Source organism: Phyllostomus discolor, chromosome 13 (genome assembly GCF_004126475.2).
Source record: "Phyllostomus discolor isolate MPI-MPIP mPhyDis1 chromosome 13, mPhyDis1.pri.v3, whole genome shotgun sequence".
In the NCBI taxonomy this organism is placed as follows: Eukaryota; Metazoa; Chordata; class Mammalia; order Chiroptera; family Phyllostomidae; genus Phyllostomus; species Phyllostomus discolor.
This window is the reverse complement of record NC_040915.2, coordinates 66660724-66676365: the sequence shown is the minus strand read 5'-3', so window position 1 is coordinate 66676365 and position 15642 is coordinate 66660724. Positions and strand designations below refer to the sequence as shown.

General features: G+C 46.2%; 1 protein-coding gene across 2 annotated transcripts in view; it reads left to right on the top strand.

Moving 5' to 3' along the window:
* Positions 1-14653, top strand: part of KCNJ1 (potassium inwardly rectifying channel subfamily J member 1) — a 28175-nt gene extending 13522 nt beyond the window's left edge. The window contains exons 1-2 of one of the 2 annotated variants that reach the window (XM_028528522.2): positions 10642-10892; positions 13082-14653. In XM_028528522.2, coding sequence (XP_028384323.1) covers positions 10857-10892; positions 13082-14221 — 1176 coding nt within the window. In that variant the 5' untranslated portion in view covers positions 10642-10856 and the 3' untranslated portion in view covers positions 14222-14653. Of the gene's footprint in view, positions 1-10641; positions 10893-13081 lie in introns of those variants that run through there. The other variant, XM_036013964.1, reaches the window with a different exon arrangement.
* The last annotated feature ends 989 nt before the right edge of the window (positions 14654-15642 follow it).

Below are 15642 nucleotides of genomic sequence, written 5' to 3'. Positions count from 1 at the left end.
TTTCCAGGTCTTCCATGCTAAACATGTACCAGCACCCCTTTTTCCTGGCCACATAATATTCCGTTGCATCTACAGGCCGCATTTGATTTCTTCATTCATCAGCTGATTGACATTTTGGTTGTTCCCACTTTTTGGCTATTACTGTATGAATAATGCTGCTATAAACATTTGTGTGTAAGTTTTTGCATAAGCGTGTATTTTCCATTTCATCCTCATAACAAATAGACATTGTAATCACCAACTGATTATGAAAAACCACAGCTCAGAGAGGCTAAGTAGTGTTTTTGAGATGGAAAGGCTTCTTTTGAGTTGATTATGATAGAAGGGAAAATAAGGGGAAATAAAATGGAATGTACCTTCACCTTTTCTAGGTTATTATACACACCACTGAGTGGGGAAAAAAAAACAAAACGAAAGGAATGAGAGGAAGTGCGTCAGCAGGTCTGCGGCAGGCTCCTGGGCCTTCTCTCGAGAGCTGGGACTCAGCGAGGGTCCGGGCTTGCCCCGCCCTGGCTGGCCCTGAGGTCTGGGGTGGCACCCCCTGGTCCCACTCACGCTTCTTTCTTTCATTGGCAGACCAGAGAATTGGTAAAGAGCAGCCCAAGGCAATGACTGGAGTAGCTCCACAGCCACGGGAGGAGTCGGGTGGGAGTCTCTGCGGCAGTGTCCCTGCACTGAGGGGCGTCCTGGGTGGGCTGTGTCTGGTGACAAGAAGCTCAGGCCCAAGGGTGGCTCTGTGGCATGGAACAATGGGGTCACCGAGCCTCCTGGCTCTGCTTCCCTCTGCCTCCCGGGCTTTCCCAGAAAGCACTCGGACATGGGAGAGTGGGTGACATGCCGCCCCATTAATGTACCTGTGATGGCTTGGCAGGCCCCCGGCCAAAGCTGGTAATCATTGACCCTCAGCAGCTCTCCAGGGCAGTGCAGGAGAACCTACAGGAACGCCGGCTCTCCAGCTAACCCCCGTGCTTGATCCCAGAGCCTTGCCCTTCTCAGGGTCCTTCTGAGAAGTGCAGAGCTACTGCGGCCTGGACACCAGCGCAGAGAAGCCCAGAATAAAAGGCCCCACGGATAACGAGGGGATTGGATCTCTCATTCAGTGCATGGCTGGAACTGGAAGGAGGAATCAGAGCTGCAGGGGGTATTGCCAAAAGTGTTAAAGCGAGATCACTTTGCACATCTAAGTGTCATCTAAGTTCTTTGTGTCCATCTGTAAGATCGATATGAATGTTCCCAATTTTCAGATAAAAAATGGGCACACTGAGAGGCCAGGCTGTACCTGGTATCAGAGCTGACTCCAGATTCAACCCCACAGACCCACTTTCTAACTCCTGCCTGGCCAGCCACCTGCTGCGGCTGTGACAAGGACACTTCAGACGTGAGCTATAGTGCAGGGCTGGTCAGAAGGCATCCAGTGTGCCCTCCAAATGCAAGGACCTGCTGTCCTGTGTCCCCTGCTTTGCTCGCTACCACAGCTGGGCTCAGCCCACCCACCACCCTTTCGCTGTGGGTGCAGTGGCATGAATCCTGGTGCCCAGCACTTATATTTATGGCAGTAGCTCAATTATTCCCTTATTTTATAAACTGCCAAGGTTTGGAATCCCATATGTTTCCTTAAAAAAATGTGTACTTGTTGCAGATACACAGGAAAAGCATACCCAAGGCCTGCAATCCACATGGAATTCATTCATTTCTGGGCTGAAAGGACTGAGCTGATGTCATAACAGCCCAGACCGCAGAGAACTAGAAGGGTCAGACTAATTCCAGAATCTCTGTCCACACAATAAATACAACTTTCGGTAAACATTCAAATTCTTTTATTAAAATCCAGTGACATTTGAGGTGGGTGGCTCAACAGATGAGATTTCAGAATCATTTCATTGCAGATGGGTCCAGTTTAAAAAAAAAACAAACTTTCCCCCCAACACACACACTTTGACAAGGCAAACAAGTGAGAGAGTATCTTATCTGCAGAAATTATTCTTCACCTTATAAAACAATTCAGCAAAGGATTCCATTCAATATCAAACATCTTAAGCAATATGACTCACTGTATGCAAGCAATTTCTGTTGACATATCATCTTCTGAGAATATTCCACATTTTGCTTTCAGTGTAAGATTATATGTCAAGACACATACAATGACATTTTCAGTGCAATGGCGTTGTTTTCAAATATCAATGAAAACAAAGGCCACGAGACTAGGAAAGCTTCTGGGGCATTGCGTCAAATTAATTTGCAGTCCTGAGCTCATCGGACACTGGAGTTCACCAGTGACCCATGGGGGGTCCAGCCCGAGTGCACTTAAGGGTCCAGGAACTCGAGTTAAAGTCAGAATCCCCGGGAGGCAGAACCCGCCTTTGTCAGTACACTTCCTGCTCGGAAGGGGCCCATTGTTCCCCAGCCCGGCTGACTGAAATGTCACCCAGGGTTCTGTAGGGACCTGTCCTCCCCCTTCTGACAGTAACCATGTTTGCTGTGTCACCCCCATCTGAGTCCTGGCAAAGGCAGCTTGGCCAATTCCAAACCCAAGAGAAGGGGTTTCCATGCCCAGCAGCTCCCAAAGGCCCCTCCGAGCCTTGCTCCCACATGAAGTTTGGAATGTCACCTCCTGCATTCTTCCGACAGAGGCGAGTGGCTTGCTGTGCACAGTGCTTTCCTGATGAACGAGCCAGTGCATGAGCCAGGCTGCAAGAGAGCCAGATACAGGTTAGGGGGTGAGGAGCCCGAGGCCACAAGGCCACAAGGCCACATAGGGCAAGTGTCCATACCCCGATTTTCCACCCTCTCCGAGTGCTCGGAGACCGAGTCCCACCATGGGAGTGGGGTGGTGGCTCCATTCCCCTCTCCACAGCCCCTCCTGCAAATCAAGCACTTTAAGGCATTCACACCTTCACTGTGTTTACTTCTGTCTTTGACAAATATTTCTTGAGCACCTACTCTGGGCCGGGCCCTCAGCTAGGCGGGCACTGGAGGTAGAGCCATGGAGGGGATGGATGGAGCTACTGCTCCCAGACCAGCACAGAAGCAAGTCTGTTACTTAAAAATCACTGTACATCCTACCAATAAAAAGGGAATGGTAGGATATAATATTGTAGTGGGGGAGCAACTTGACTTAAATGGGGCGAGGGGTGGTTAGGAGCTCTGTTCTCTTGAAGGACTGACATTTAAGTTTCTTGCTGAGAAGTCACATTTAAGTTGAAACCAAGAGGTCAGCCTGCTGGGGAGAGTGGAGGACCAGGAGTTCCCGGTGAGGGAAAGAGCACGCAGGGCAGGGTCAGGAGGGCTGAGCCACCTGCCCAGGTCTCTACCGTTGGTGTGAAGCAGGACTGGGCCAGTGTGTGTCTTCTTGTCTCTGTAAGCTGCAGTAGATTGTCTAGGCTTGACCTTTGCACTCAATGAGTATTGCTGAACTGACTGACGCCAGGCCAGGGTGCTCTGCCTTCTGCTAGAGCAGTGAGTCCACAGGGCTCAGCTCGCCGTCACTGGCAGATACTCCCTGTGCACTGGGTGGTGTGGCAGGGAGTTCTCCTCCTCCCATAGTGGCCATCCTCATGAGGACAAACTTCCGACTGTAGAAGATGCAGCAACCTCACCGTGCGTATCCTCAGGTGCCTCCACATGGAAGATGACATCCCTGTAACTTCAGGCTGATCCCACAAGCTCAAGCCAGGACAACCTCCAACCTTCCATTGTAAGTCCAGTGCTCAATGGAACATCATCAGCTGCCTCTTAGGTTGCTTCCTACTTGCTGTAGCATCCTCACCATTTCTGAACTCTGCCTGGCATCAGAAGGCCCTTCTCCACCAACATGCACCATTGCATCCAGTGCAGTTGATTCCGTGCCCTCTCCAAGGGCCCTGCACCCTTCCACATGCCATGCCAGGCTTCTCTCTCTCTCTCTCTCTCTCTCTCTGGTGCTTTCTCTCATTCTCTGTCTTGTCCCTAAAAACCCGTTCCCTCTCCACTAATTTAGACCCTCACTCTCCTTTCAGGTTCAGTATCTAAAGTATCTAAAAGAGATCTGATATTTGCCAGCTCTTGCTCTTTTATGAGATCTCTCCATTAAGTAAGGAAATATATGGAAAATCGCTATTCCTGGTGCATACTAAGTAGGCCCTGAGTAAATGTTTGCCTTCGCTCTGCATTGTTTATTAACTATTAAAGGATGCCTTAGGGCTTAAAAGCAAGGGCTCCTCGGGCTGACCTATGTTCTTCTAGATCTTTCCTTCTTTTGGCTTTCTGCTTTGTGACCTTCTGCAAATTGGTTAAGTTCTCTGAATCTCAGTTCCCCACCTCCTAGGGTCGTTGTGAGAATTAAATACGTTAATGCACATGAGAGATTCTGCAGTTGTGTCTGATGCACCTTGGAGACTCCAGGAGATGCCATCTGCACTGTGCTCTAGGGGGCGCTGTTCACACAGAATGCACCAGTCTCCTGTCGCTGGGAGTGGGATACCGAAGCTCTCCAGGGCAGTTTTCATTGCCGTGTTGCCCCTCTCCAGAGACTTTCTCAGTCGTGGTCTTTCTCTTTGCTTATTTTTAGCTCTGCATCTTCACTTCTGCCTTCACTTACCTTAACTCTGGCTCAGTCTGGTGCAGGATGCCTGCAGTTTAGAAGGGAAAATTCTTAGAAAGTCTCTACAACAGAGGCCAAGTGGATCCAACTCTGCAACTTTCTCTTGGCCTCTACCACTCTCACTCTGCTGTCAGCCCTCGCCCTGCACCCAGGCATATGTTGCTGTCTCTTTAAACTCTGAGTCAGAGCAGAGGTGAAGCTCCCCCTTTTGATCCTTGTTTGCAGGAGACACACTAGCTTTTCCAAAATACTTCAGAAATCCCTATAAAGACCCCTGGCTGGTGTGGCTCAGTGGATTGAGTGCTGGCCTGACAACCAAGGAGTCACTGGTTCAATTCCTAGTCAGGACACATGCCTGGGTTGTGGGCCAGGTCCCCAGCTGGGGGTGTGCAAGAGGCAACTACACATGGATGCTTCCCTCCCTCTCTGTCCCTTTCTTTCATAATAAATAAATAAATAAAATGTTTTTAAAAATCATTATAAAGAGCCATAAGGAGACAACATTGAAAACAACACAGAATTAGGATCTAAGGGTCAGCTTCTAGCATAGTTTTCTAACTCCCCAGCAAATGCATGCTGGCTACCAGTCCCTGCAGACGCCTTGCTTGAGTCCAGCTCCATGAGCTCCCTGGCTGGCTGGACTGGTGGGGACAGCAGGTCTCCTGACACTTTCTGTTGGGGTGCCAGGTTGAGGTGAGAGTGTAATTATCTCAGGATGACGAATGACACAGGTAAATAAGTCAACTAGATAGATTTTAAGACCTGAACTTAAAGTTTTAACTCTTTTTTAAAAAAAGATTTTAATTCTTTATTTCCAGACAGAGGGGAAGGGAAGGAGAAAGAGAGGGAGAGAAACACCAATGTGTGGTTGCCTCTCTTGTGTCCCCAACTGGGGACCTGGCCTGCAACCCAGGCATGTGCCCCAACTGGGAATCAAACCTGCAATGTTTTGGTTCCCAGCCCTTGCTCAATCCACTGAGCCACACCAGCCAGGGCAATTTTTAACTAATTTTAATGACTATTTGCATTTATCTTTGGTGCTTTCCTTCATTCTTTACATCCTGATACAAAAGCAAATGTAGGTGCAAAGTATATATGTGTGTGACTTCTGAAATTGCTTCTCACCAGTTGACTTGTGAAGTGGCTTTGAGGAACCTGGGAAACCGCACTGAGGGAGTCCTAGCACTTAAGTAGGATTGGGCTGGTTTTAGGTGATTTGGGGAATATTGAAGGAAGCAACACTTGGCTCTGGGCTAGATGTCAGGAAGTAGGGGTAATTCTATGATTGAGTGTGTTAATAAATCTCATTATCTTGAAGGAGAGAAGACTGGTGTGAAACCGTGGCTGTTACTGGTGAAGATGCAGTGGTCCACTCATTTCAGCCAGGATGTGGGGTATTTGTTTGTTTTTGTGGTTTGGACCATGTTCGCATTTTGTGTGTGTTCAGACATGATTATGGAGTGGCCTTGTCTGATGCTGATGTTCTGTGAAATTGGGTGTAACCGGAGAGCACCAAGACCTAGCCCTCAGGGCCCGGCCAGCTCCCCAGTGCTGGGGCTGTTTCCCCCTTTTCAGTGGGCATTGCATATTGTCGGTGGTGCCAGCAAAACCTCGTGGACGTCTACGGTAAGAGAAGAGCAACATTGGCCCTCGTACCGTGCCTCTGTTCAGCCTTGCCAGAGATAATTCTCTCCCTCTTCCCTGTTCTCACCTCGCTAAGATAAGGTGGCTGCCCTGATTGTAGACAAATCATTCATAAAAACATGCTTGCCATCCCCAGGTCTTCTATCCCACGTTGGGAGGATGGGCTCTGATGCCGGCATAGTTCATAGATGCGGACGGATTGTCAGAGCCTTGGTCACTCTCTCTGGGAAGCCTTTTCCCTCCCTTGGCTGTCGTCTCCAGCACAGCCCACTGGACTGTGCATGCTAGGCACTAAGTGGTCCGGGTCAGTGACTCCTGGTTAACTGCTACCCAAACTTCAATTTCTGAATTAATAATAACAGTTGCTATAGTTTATTGCATAATTACTATGCTTTAGGAATTTCACATATGTAATTGCATTTAAAACATACTGCCCTGGTGTGGCTCAGTTGGTTAGAGTGTTATCCTGCAAACCAAGGGGTAACAGGTTCGCTTCCCGGTCAGGGCACTGCTTGGGTTGTGGGTTTAGTCCCCTAAATTGGGGTGCGTTCAGGAGGCAACTGGCTGATGTTTCTCTTTCTCTTAATCTCTCTTCCCCTTCCTCTCTCCAGAATCAATGAGTATATCCTCAGGTGAGGATCAATAAATAAACAAGTGAATAAAGTGTTTAAAAAACCATACTACAACCTTTGGAAATATAGCCATTTCACAGGAGAGGAGACTGAGGCCCAGTAAGGCTCCTGGATTCTCAGGTCACTTGGCCATTAAGTGACAGAACTGAGGTTCAAGTCCATGTCTGTGCTTACTCAAGCTGGAGTTCCTTCCGGTCTGCCGGGACCTGTGCTGTGAATGCCCTGGACCAGGTCTCCCACCCTCTCTTGGTCCCCGTGTGTGTCACAGCTCTTTGGTATTCAGACAGTGCTGCTGGACCAGCTGGCTCCAGAGATACCTGCAGAGCATGGCGTGCCTGAGGCGGGCACCGGCCCCAGCAGACCTCGTGATGCCCTGGCTCTGGTTCCCAAACTCCTTCCCTGGATGGAGCCAGGCCCTGGAGGCATTCCCACCCTGGGCTTCACGGTGGACAAGGCCCATGCAGACACCCACCCCAAAGGTGGGGTGCTGCTGAAGTGCATTCCGCAGTCTAGCCTGGAAGTGTCCTGAGGCTCAGATGCCCCTTTACAAGCCCATGCAGCCAAAAAAAAAATTGTTTCCACTGGTCCTGCCAAGTTCTATTTAGAACCCATGCTGACCCCAACTGAGCTGCCTGATAGTGCTAAAGACACCAGAAATAACTTCCCTCAGAATTACCGAACTAAAGGGAAACAATGCCTTCTGTTCACAGTAAGTTCCGATATGAGAAGGGTAGTTTGGGGAGCTAGATGACGTGAAGCTGCTCGGGGCTCGGGGTGTCTGCAGGTCCAGCCGGGTGGCTGTCCTCTAGTAGCTTGAGACCGTTTTCACAGAAAGCAGGAAGTCCCCTTAGGTGCACTTGTTTGGGCTCCTAGCAAAGGTGTGTTGAAAGGTACCAGCTTGACACCCAGCCTGTTGGATCTCCTCTTTGATGGCTGCTTTAAAACCCTGTTCTCAACCCTTTGAGGGCAGCGAAGCTTCTGTGCTACAGTGACTGAGTTACTTACCCTGGGAGCAGCTTGACAGCAGGGACTGTTATGTCTTTGGTTTCCTAGTCTACCACCAAACACATGGTAGATGCTAGAAACATAGAACGTTTGCTCAATTACACTGGTTAAGAAGCCCGAGACCCTATCCCATGATCCAATTCCATGCCTCACTATGGTAAGGGTCTCAAGAAGCGTTGACTGATTCAATGGACTCATCTGAAACAAAGCAGTGCATTTTCATGCAAACTTGAATTTCTTTTTCACCACTGTTGCAAAGGGACTACAGGAAATCATCTGACTTCTGCTCTCAGGCCCCATAACACTCTCACATAAAGTCCCAACTCTCAGAAACTTCCTGAAGGGAACTAAGGTTGTGCATGGGCTTTGAGAGGTTTGACTAAAAGGCAGACTGCAGTAAGTGTATTTTCATCCAAATGGAGAGGTGATAGCCTTTAAAATCCTAAAGAAGAGATAATCACAGCAACGTCTCTTATGTCTCTGACACAGTGGCTGCTGAGCATGCGGGGACAGATGGGGGCGGTGTGTCAAGTGTTAGAGGAAACCCCAGATATACCGCAGCGTGTTCTCACATAGATACCTGCCAAAGAACAGCCTCTGGACGGGTTTTTAAATATTATCAATGGGCATACGCTCTACACACCTCACTTAGAATGAAGTGGGTTTGGTTGACATGGGTGTGGCCTGCCAATAAAGAGTGCATTTTCATGGAGAAAAGGAGATTTAGGATGAAAATATGTTTGTTTGCAGGAATTTGAAGGGTGGTTAGATGGAAGAGACTTCAGACTTAGAGTTGTGATGACTTGTCTTGGAAAAGGATCTAGATTGTTGTCCTCTCTACCAGTTTTTTCTCTAGCTCTGCAACCAAGTGGCCTCAAGTGGCCTACTGAGCACCCAGTGCAGTGGCCCTGGCTTGTGGAGTCCCTGGCACCGTTAGCTGTTCCATGCCAGGTGTGTCTTGCAGCTCCTGCTTTCCCTCTTCTGGTGCCCCTGCCTGGGCCACAGATACAGCAGTGCACCGCCGTTAGTGCTATGTGCACAGGGACGTCTCTTCTCATATGTCTCTGCAGGGATGCCCTGACTGGTGTGGCCCAGTGGATTGAGCATCATCCCATAAACTGGAAAACAGCCTGTTGAATTCCTGTTCAGGGCACATGCCTGGGTTGCAGGCCAGGTCTCCAGTTGGGGGCATGTGTGAGGCAATATTGGTGTTTCTCTCACACATTGTTGTTTCTCTCCGTTCACCTCTCTCTAAAAATAGATAAATAAAATCTTTTAAAAAATATCTCTATAGGGAGCCATATAAGTACAGCAACCTCATTGCATTTATGCATACATTAATTAAGCTATCAAAGCACATTTATAGCGTTCATACTGAGTGTGCCTCTAAATGCCCCCTTCCGTCTTTGGCCTGGATGGCACTTCTCTGCCGCTGAGATGAGCTGCTCCCCAGAGCCCTCACTCTGTGTCCTCTCCTGGCCACTGTCACACAGGCTGTTTTTCAGCTCGCTGGCTGGCATCTCCCACCCCACCCTCGACTGGAAGCTTCCTCACGGTGACAAGGCCTCTGTCCGTTTGGTAAACGGTGGCTCCCCTGGTGTCTCACATGGTGCCTGGAGCACGCACTGGTGTCGACATAGCGGTGTCGGAGAGTAACAGACAAATGCATTCTGCACACAAGGAGGCAATGAGTGTTTTGCCGGCTGCCGGGGTTTCACAGGGGATGGGTACCCATCTAACAGAGATCTTCTGGAAAAGGTTTTCTTTTGGGTGTTAGACAAACCAGGCACATTGCAGATGCCCGTTTACTGAGCCCACTTCCCTACTCGACTGGGAGCCCCCTGAGAACAGGAACAGAGCTCTGTTTGCTGAAATCCTACATAATCAGCATACACTCAATGTTTGGAAAGCTTACAAGAAGTTCATTTTATGGGAATGGGTGGTTTACAGAGCGATAATGCTTAAGTAATTCACTGGCTTTGGCTGGCCACTAAGAATACCTTGGTAAATATTAGCTACTATATAGCCTTTTGCTTGTTATTAAGATTTACTGATTTAAATAGAAAGTAACCTAAAAACTGTGCATGTTACATAACCCAGACACCAGAGCCAATCTTAAATCAACAGATTGTTCCAAAAATGCACATTGGCTCTGTCTGTGGTTGGATTAAATGCCATTGTCTAAGCAAAGCTGGATATGTGCTGTGGATAAAGGGTGTGCTGGGTGAATGATGGATTTATCCTGTAGTCTTGCATTCTCTAGGTATAACTTTTCTCACTCTTTGAATAAATAAATCAACAGTACATGAGAAAAGTACCTTCGCTAAATGCCAGATTTTATCACATAAATCCCAAAATAAAGTCTGCCTTTAAATCTCAGTGTCTTACATAACAGGGAGTGTTGTATAGCGAGATTAACACAGTATCTGATTTCTTCCTGGTGTGACCTTCCTTTCATCCTACAACTATGTGATCTTACTTTCATCTTACAAATATGTACTCATCTATGTCTAAATGTTCCCCTGTGTCTTTGTCAACACTTGGAAATCTCAGCATCTCCGCGTGTTTCAGAGAATAGGCTGGGAGACTGATGGTAACTAATTGTTTCTGGTGGAAAGTTATTAGGCACGACCTTGGGCAAACAGCAGGAGTGCCACAGAGCGTGGCAAGGAAAGGAGAGAAGTGCCGGAACACAACCCGTGTCGGCTGCCCAGGGACCTCGGCCGGTGGCTCGTCATGTCTTAGCATGACGGTATTCAAGCCATGTGAGGGTTGGACAGATAAAATATATACCCCGGGTTGGGACCTGGTCTGAGAACAACCAATTGCCTTGGTTTAAACCACACAACTCCACTATTCAATGAAGTGTTTTAAGCTAATACCAATTAGCATCAGTCCACTGACCCAAAGACTAAATTATATTAAGCTGGGTCTAAAGGAAATCAGCCTGCACACAGAGACCAGCTCCCAACACCACGTCCTTGCTTTTCGCAGCCATGGATGCTTCAGACCGGGGCATGTTTAGGATGCTGGTAAGTGCGAACCATCTGGGGAAGGCAGCAGAAGCCGGCTGGCTTTGTCTCAGTTCTTTGCAAGTCCAGGCTGATGATATTTTATTAGTACTAGAGGCATGGACACCCACACTTACCTGAGAGATAAGTCAGGGGTTACTTATTCACACGACAGAAATAGTCTTCATCTGCAAAAGCAAAATGAATTTAAGAGAGACGGGAGGAGAAGAGTAGTGGGGGGAAAAGCCCTCGAAAGTTGGCAGGTTAGGAGCCATCTCTGGCATTATAATGCATGGCAAAGAGAATGTGGGTGCAATGGATCATTGTTGGCTTTAGAATTTACTATGTTATGTGAGGGCCACTCTATGGAGAACTTTTTACACAGTGTGCGCTTCCATGAACCTGGGAAAGGGAGGACACCCGAGGGATTGTCAGCACGGGGAGAGGAGGTGTGTGTGGAGAAAGGGAGCGACTGGGCAACGAGGCCCCTCTTTCTCCCTCCATGAGTCTAACTTGGGACCATCCCCGAAAGCTCTCTGAGGACTTGAGGTCAATGAGGGTTGGGTGGGGTGGGGGCAGGCCCCTCCGAATGTGTGCACTGCTGTTTGCTCTCCTAGTAGCTTTTTAAAATATATGTATCTTTAGAACCTGTCCTCAGAATTTCAAATCACCCCAGCTGTGGTTTTCTCCTGCCGCTTCTACTCGGTGTTGAGTTCTTGAGCTTGGTTCAAGATCTGGTTCAAGACCTTAAGCAAGAAACTGTGGAATATCAGTTTTGTTTAAAGTTTATCACTAAGTTGGTTTCGCTTCCTAGTTTGTATGAATAAACACATTGTTGAAGGGGGATTTTGAAATCTATTTTAGAAACACATTTGCATTTAATTAAAAATACCACGAAGACACTGCTAACTGGGGTGAGTAACCTTAGAGTGGGGGGGCACACCTAGAGGACAAGGTAAGCTCATGTGTATGACCCCTTGGTCTCATCGTTGTTGGCTGTTTAGGGGGAAATCCCCTCACTCCCTGCTGTAAAATGGGAGGCAAGATAATGTCATCAACAGGAGGCCATTGATCAGATTGTATTTGAAGGGCTTAATTCATTGACTGAATGAGTCCCTTTATGTTTTTTTAAAATCAATACTAATACATAGAGTGTGCTAGCAGCTGGGAAAGAGGGATGAATGAAACGTGGGGCTTCCCTGACAGAATCACTATGTGCACCGGAGCCCGGTGTTCCTGCAGCTCGGGAGCAGGGGAGGACATGGGCGGTACTGACTGATGGTGACCATCCTGCTACTTTCGGGGGGATCTTGGCACGCCACAAAGAGGGAGTGGAAACAGGGTTGTAGATGCCCTGAGGAAACTTCGGAGATGATGCGGTAGGACTGGACCACACCATGCTGAGGAACTTTGTTCTAAACAGTGTTGAGCATTAAAACCAAAAGGAAGTTGATTGATACTTGTCTTAAAATGTTTTGGAGAAATTTAAGTTTAGAAGAGAAAATGTCATACTTGAGACGCGGTATGGGAGAGGCTCTGGACTGAAAGCAGGGGACCTTAAGCTCTAGTTGTCATTCTGTCACTCATTACATATGTGACTTTGACTTTGACTACGTCATTGAAACTTTCTGAGTCTCCAGTCCTTCATTTAATGTGTGAGAGGACTGAATTGAATCTGGGTTCCTCTTGGTGTGTAAGTACCAATAGCACTATACAACGTGGTTTGGGCAGTATATTTGATGAGCTGTTATTTTTCATAGTTTTTTATTTTTATATATCACAAAAAGTATAAATGGTGCATCAAGCTTCTTGCTTAACATACCATTACATTTACATTTTTTTAAAAAGGAGAGCTCATTTAAAAGAATTATATCAGAAAGTCATAGTACAGCTCTTGATGGTGGTTATTACAAACATTTTTAAGGTTGTGTGCAAGGGAGGTCAGGAACCCTCTTAGGTTCCTTCCATTTCTATCTTATTGGAATTATTTTCCCTTTTATGTTTGAGCCACATGGTCTCTGGTGGAAAGTTTCTATTGAAAATAGGATTGTGGTATCCAGAAGGAACTTGTCAGCTTGCCCAAATGGTCAGATTCCAGATCGTTTGGAATGTCTTTTCATACATAAGTAACTCTTTATGTGAGTCACCGACGTCACTGCTGCTACAAATATAATTTTGTTTTGTTTTGTTTTTCTTTGATGTGTTTTCAGATCAAGGCGTTGACAGAAAGAATGTTCAAACATCTTCGGAAATGGTTCGTCACTCGCTTTTTTGGGCATTCTCAGCGAAGAACGAGGCTGGTTTCCAAAGACGGAAGGTGCAACATCGAGTTTGGCAACGTGGAGGCACAGACGAGGCTGATCTTCTTTGTGGACATCTGGACTACCGTGCTTGACCTCAAGTGGAGATACAAGATGACCATCTTCATCACGGCCTTCCTGGGGAGCTGGTTCCTCTTCGGCCTCCTGTGGTACGCCGTGGCCTATATTCACAAAGACCTCCCTGAGTTCCATCCATTTGCCAACCACACCCCTTGTGTGGAGAATATTAATGGTCTGACCTCGGCTTTTCTGTTTTCTCTGGAAACGCAAGTGACCATTGGGTATGGATTCAGGTGTGTGACGGAGCAGTGCGGCACTGCCATTTTCCTGCTTATCTTCCAGTCTATACTTGGAGTCATGATCAATTCCTTCATGTGTGGTGCCATTTTAGCCAAGATCTCCAGACCCAAAAAGCGTGCGAAGACCATTACCTTCAGTAAGAATGCGGTGATCAGTAAGCGGGGTGGAAAGCTTTGTCTCCTAATTCGAGTGGCTAATCTTAGGAAGAGCCTCCTCATTGGCAGTCACATATATGGGAAGCTTCTGAAGACCACAGTCACTCCCGAGGGAGAGACCATTATTTTGGACCAGACCAATATCAACTTCGTAGTTGACGCTGGGAATGAAAATTTATTCTTCATTTCCCCACTGACAATTTACCACATCATCGATCACAATAGCCCCTTCTTCCACATGGCAGCAGAAACCCTTCCCCAGCAAGACTTTGAATTAGTGGTGTTTTTAGATGGCACCGTGGAATCAACCAGCGCTACCTGCCAAGTCCGGACATCTTATGTCCCAGAAGAGGTGCTTTGGGGCTACCGTTTCGCTCCCATAGTATCCAAGACCAAGGAAGGCAAGTACCGAGTCGATTTCCATAACTTTAGTAAGACAGTGGAAGTGGATACCCCTCACTGTGCCATGTGCCTTTATAATGAGAGAGATGCTAGAGCCAAGATGAAGAGAGGCTATGACAACCCCAACTTCGTTTTGTCAGAAGTCAACGAGACAGATGACACTAAAATGTAACAGTGGCTTTTCCACATGAGTACAGCGATGTTTTGAACATGCATGGTGACTAGAAGCATTACAAAGCAATCGACATTTTGGAGGTATGAGAGTAGAGAAAAGCTTTCCGAGTCCACCAGCACAATGCCCTTGGAGTCCATAACCATGATCCTACAAGACACGCAGCTGTGCAAGTCTAGTGCATTAGAACATGCATTGTATGTGCGGGGGGCTGGAATGCAGAAGTCATGGGAGCTCACTTGGAACTTGAATATGATTACTGGCATTTGAAATCATGCAGTGTTGATAGGAACAGACAAAATCATCAAAAGTTTCATGAGATCAAATGAAATCTTTTTAAAAGTCTCCTTGAAGAAGGTATACATAGGATCAGGGAAAACCATATTGTCATTTTGATTCTACAAATAATAAATAGGTCACTTTGTGGGTTTTTTTGTTGTTTTAAAAAATTTTATTCTTTTTATTTTTCCTGAATTTATTGGGTGACATTGGTTAATAAAATTATATAGGTTTCAGGTGTATAATTCTATAATACATCATCTATAAGAAGGTGGTCTAGTTTTATTTTTTAGCATGAATCTGTTCAATTTTCCCAACACCATTTATTGAATAGACTGTCTTTGCCCCATTGCATGTTCTTGCCACCTTTGTTAAATATGAATTGACCATAAAGTTTTGGGTTTATTTCTGGACTCTCTACTCTGTTACATTGATCCACATGCCTGTTTTTATGCCAGTACCATGCTGTTTTGATTACTATGGCCTTGTAGTATAGTTTGATATCAGCATGATTCCTCTAACCGTATTCTTCTTTCTCAAGACTTCTGTGGCTATTCTGGGTCTTTTATGGTTCTATATAAATTTTGGGAATATTTTATCTAGTTCTGTGAAATATACCACTGGTATTCTGATAGTAATTCTGTTGAATCTATAGATTGCTTTGGGTAGTATGGACATTTAATGATGTTAATTCTTCACATCCAAGAATACGGTATGTGCTTCCACTTATTTGTATCTTCTTTAATTTCTTTCTTCAGTTTCTCATAATTTTCCAAGAACAGGTCTTTTATATCCTCGGTTAAATTCATTCCTAGGTATTTTATTTTTTGGATGCAATTGTAAGTGGGATTGCTTTCTTAGTTTTCCCTTCAGATAGTTTGTTATTGATGTATAAAAATGCAACTGATTTCTGGGTATTTATTTTGTATCCCACTACTTTACTGAATTAATTGTTCAGTTCCACTAATTTCTTAATGGAATCTTTAGCATTCTCCATATACAATATCATGTCATCTGCAAGTGATTTTTATTTTAACATTGACTTTTATCAAAGGAAAAATTGTCTCCTGAGTTGGGAGGAGCTGAACCAATCAAAGAGAATAAGAAAAGACTGTTACACAAAAAATACCTGTGACTTTGAC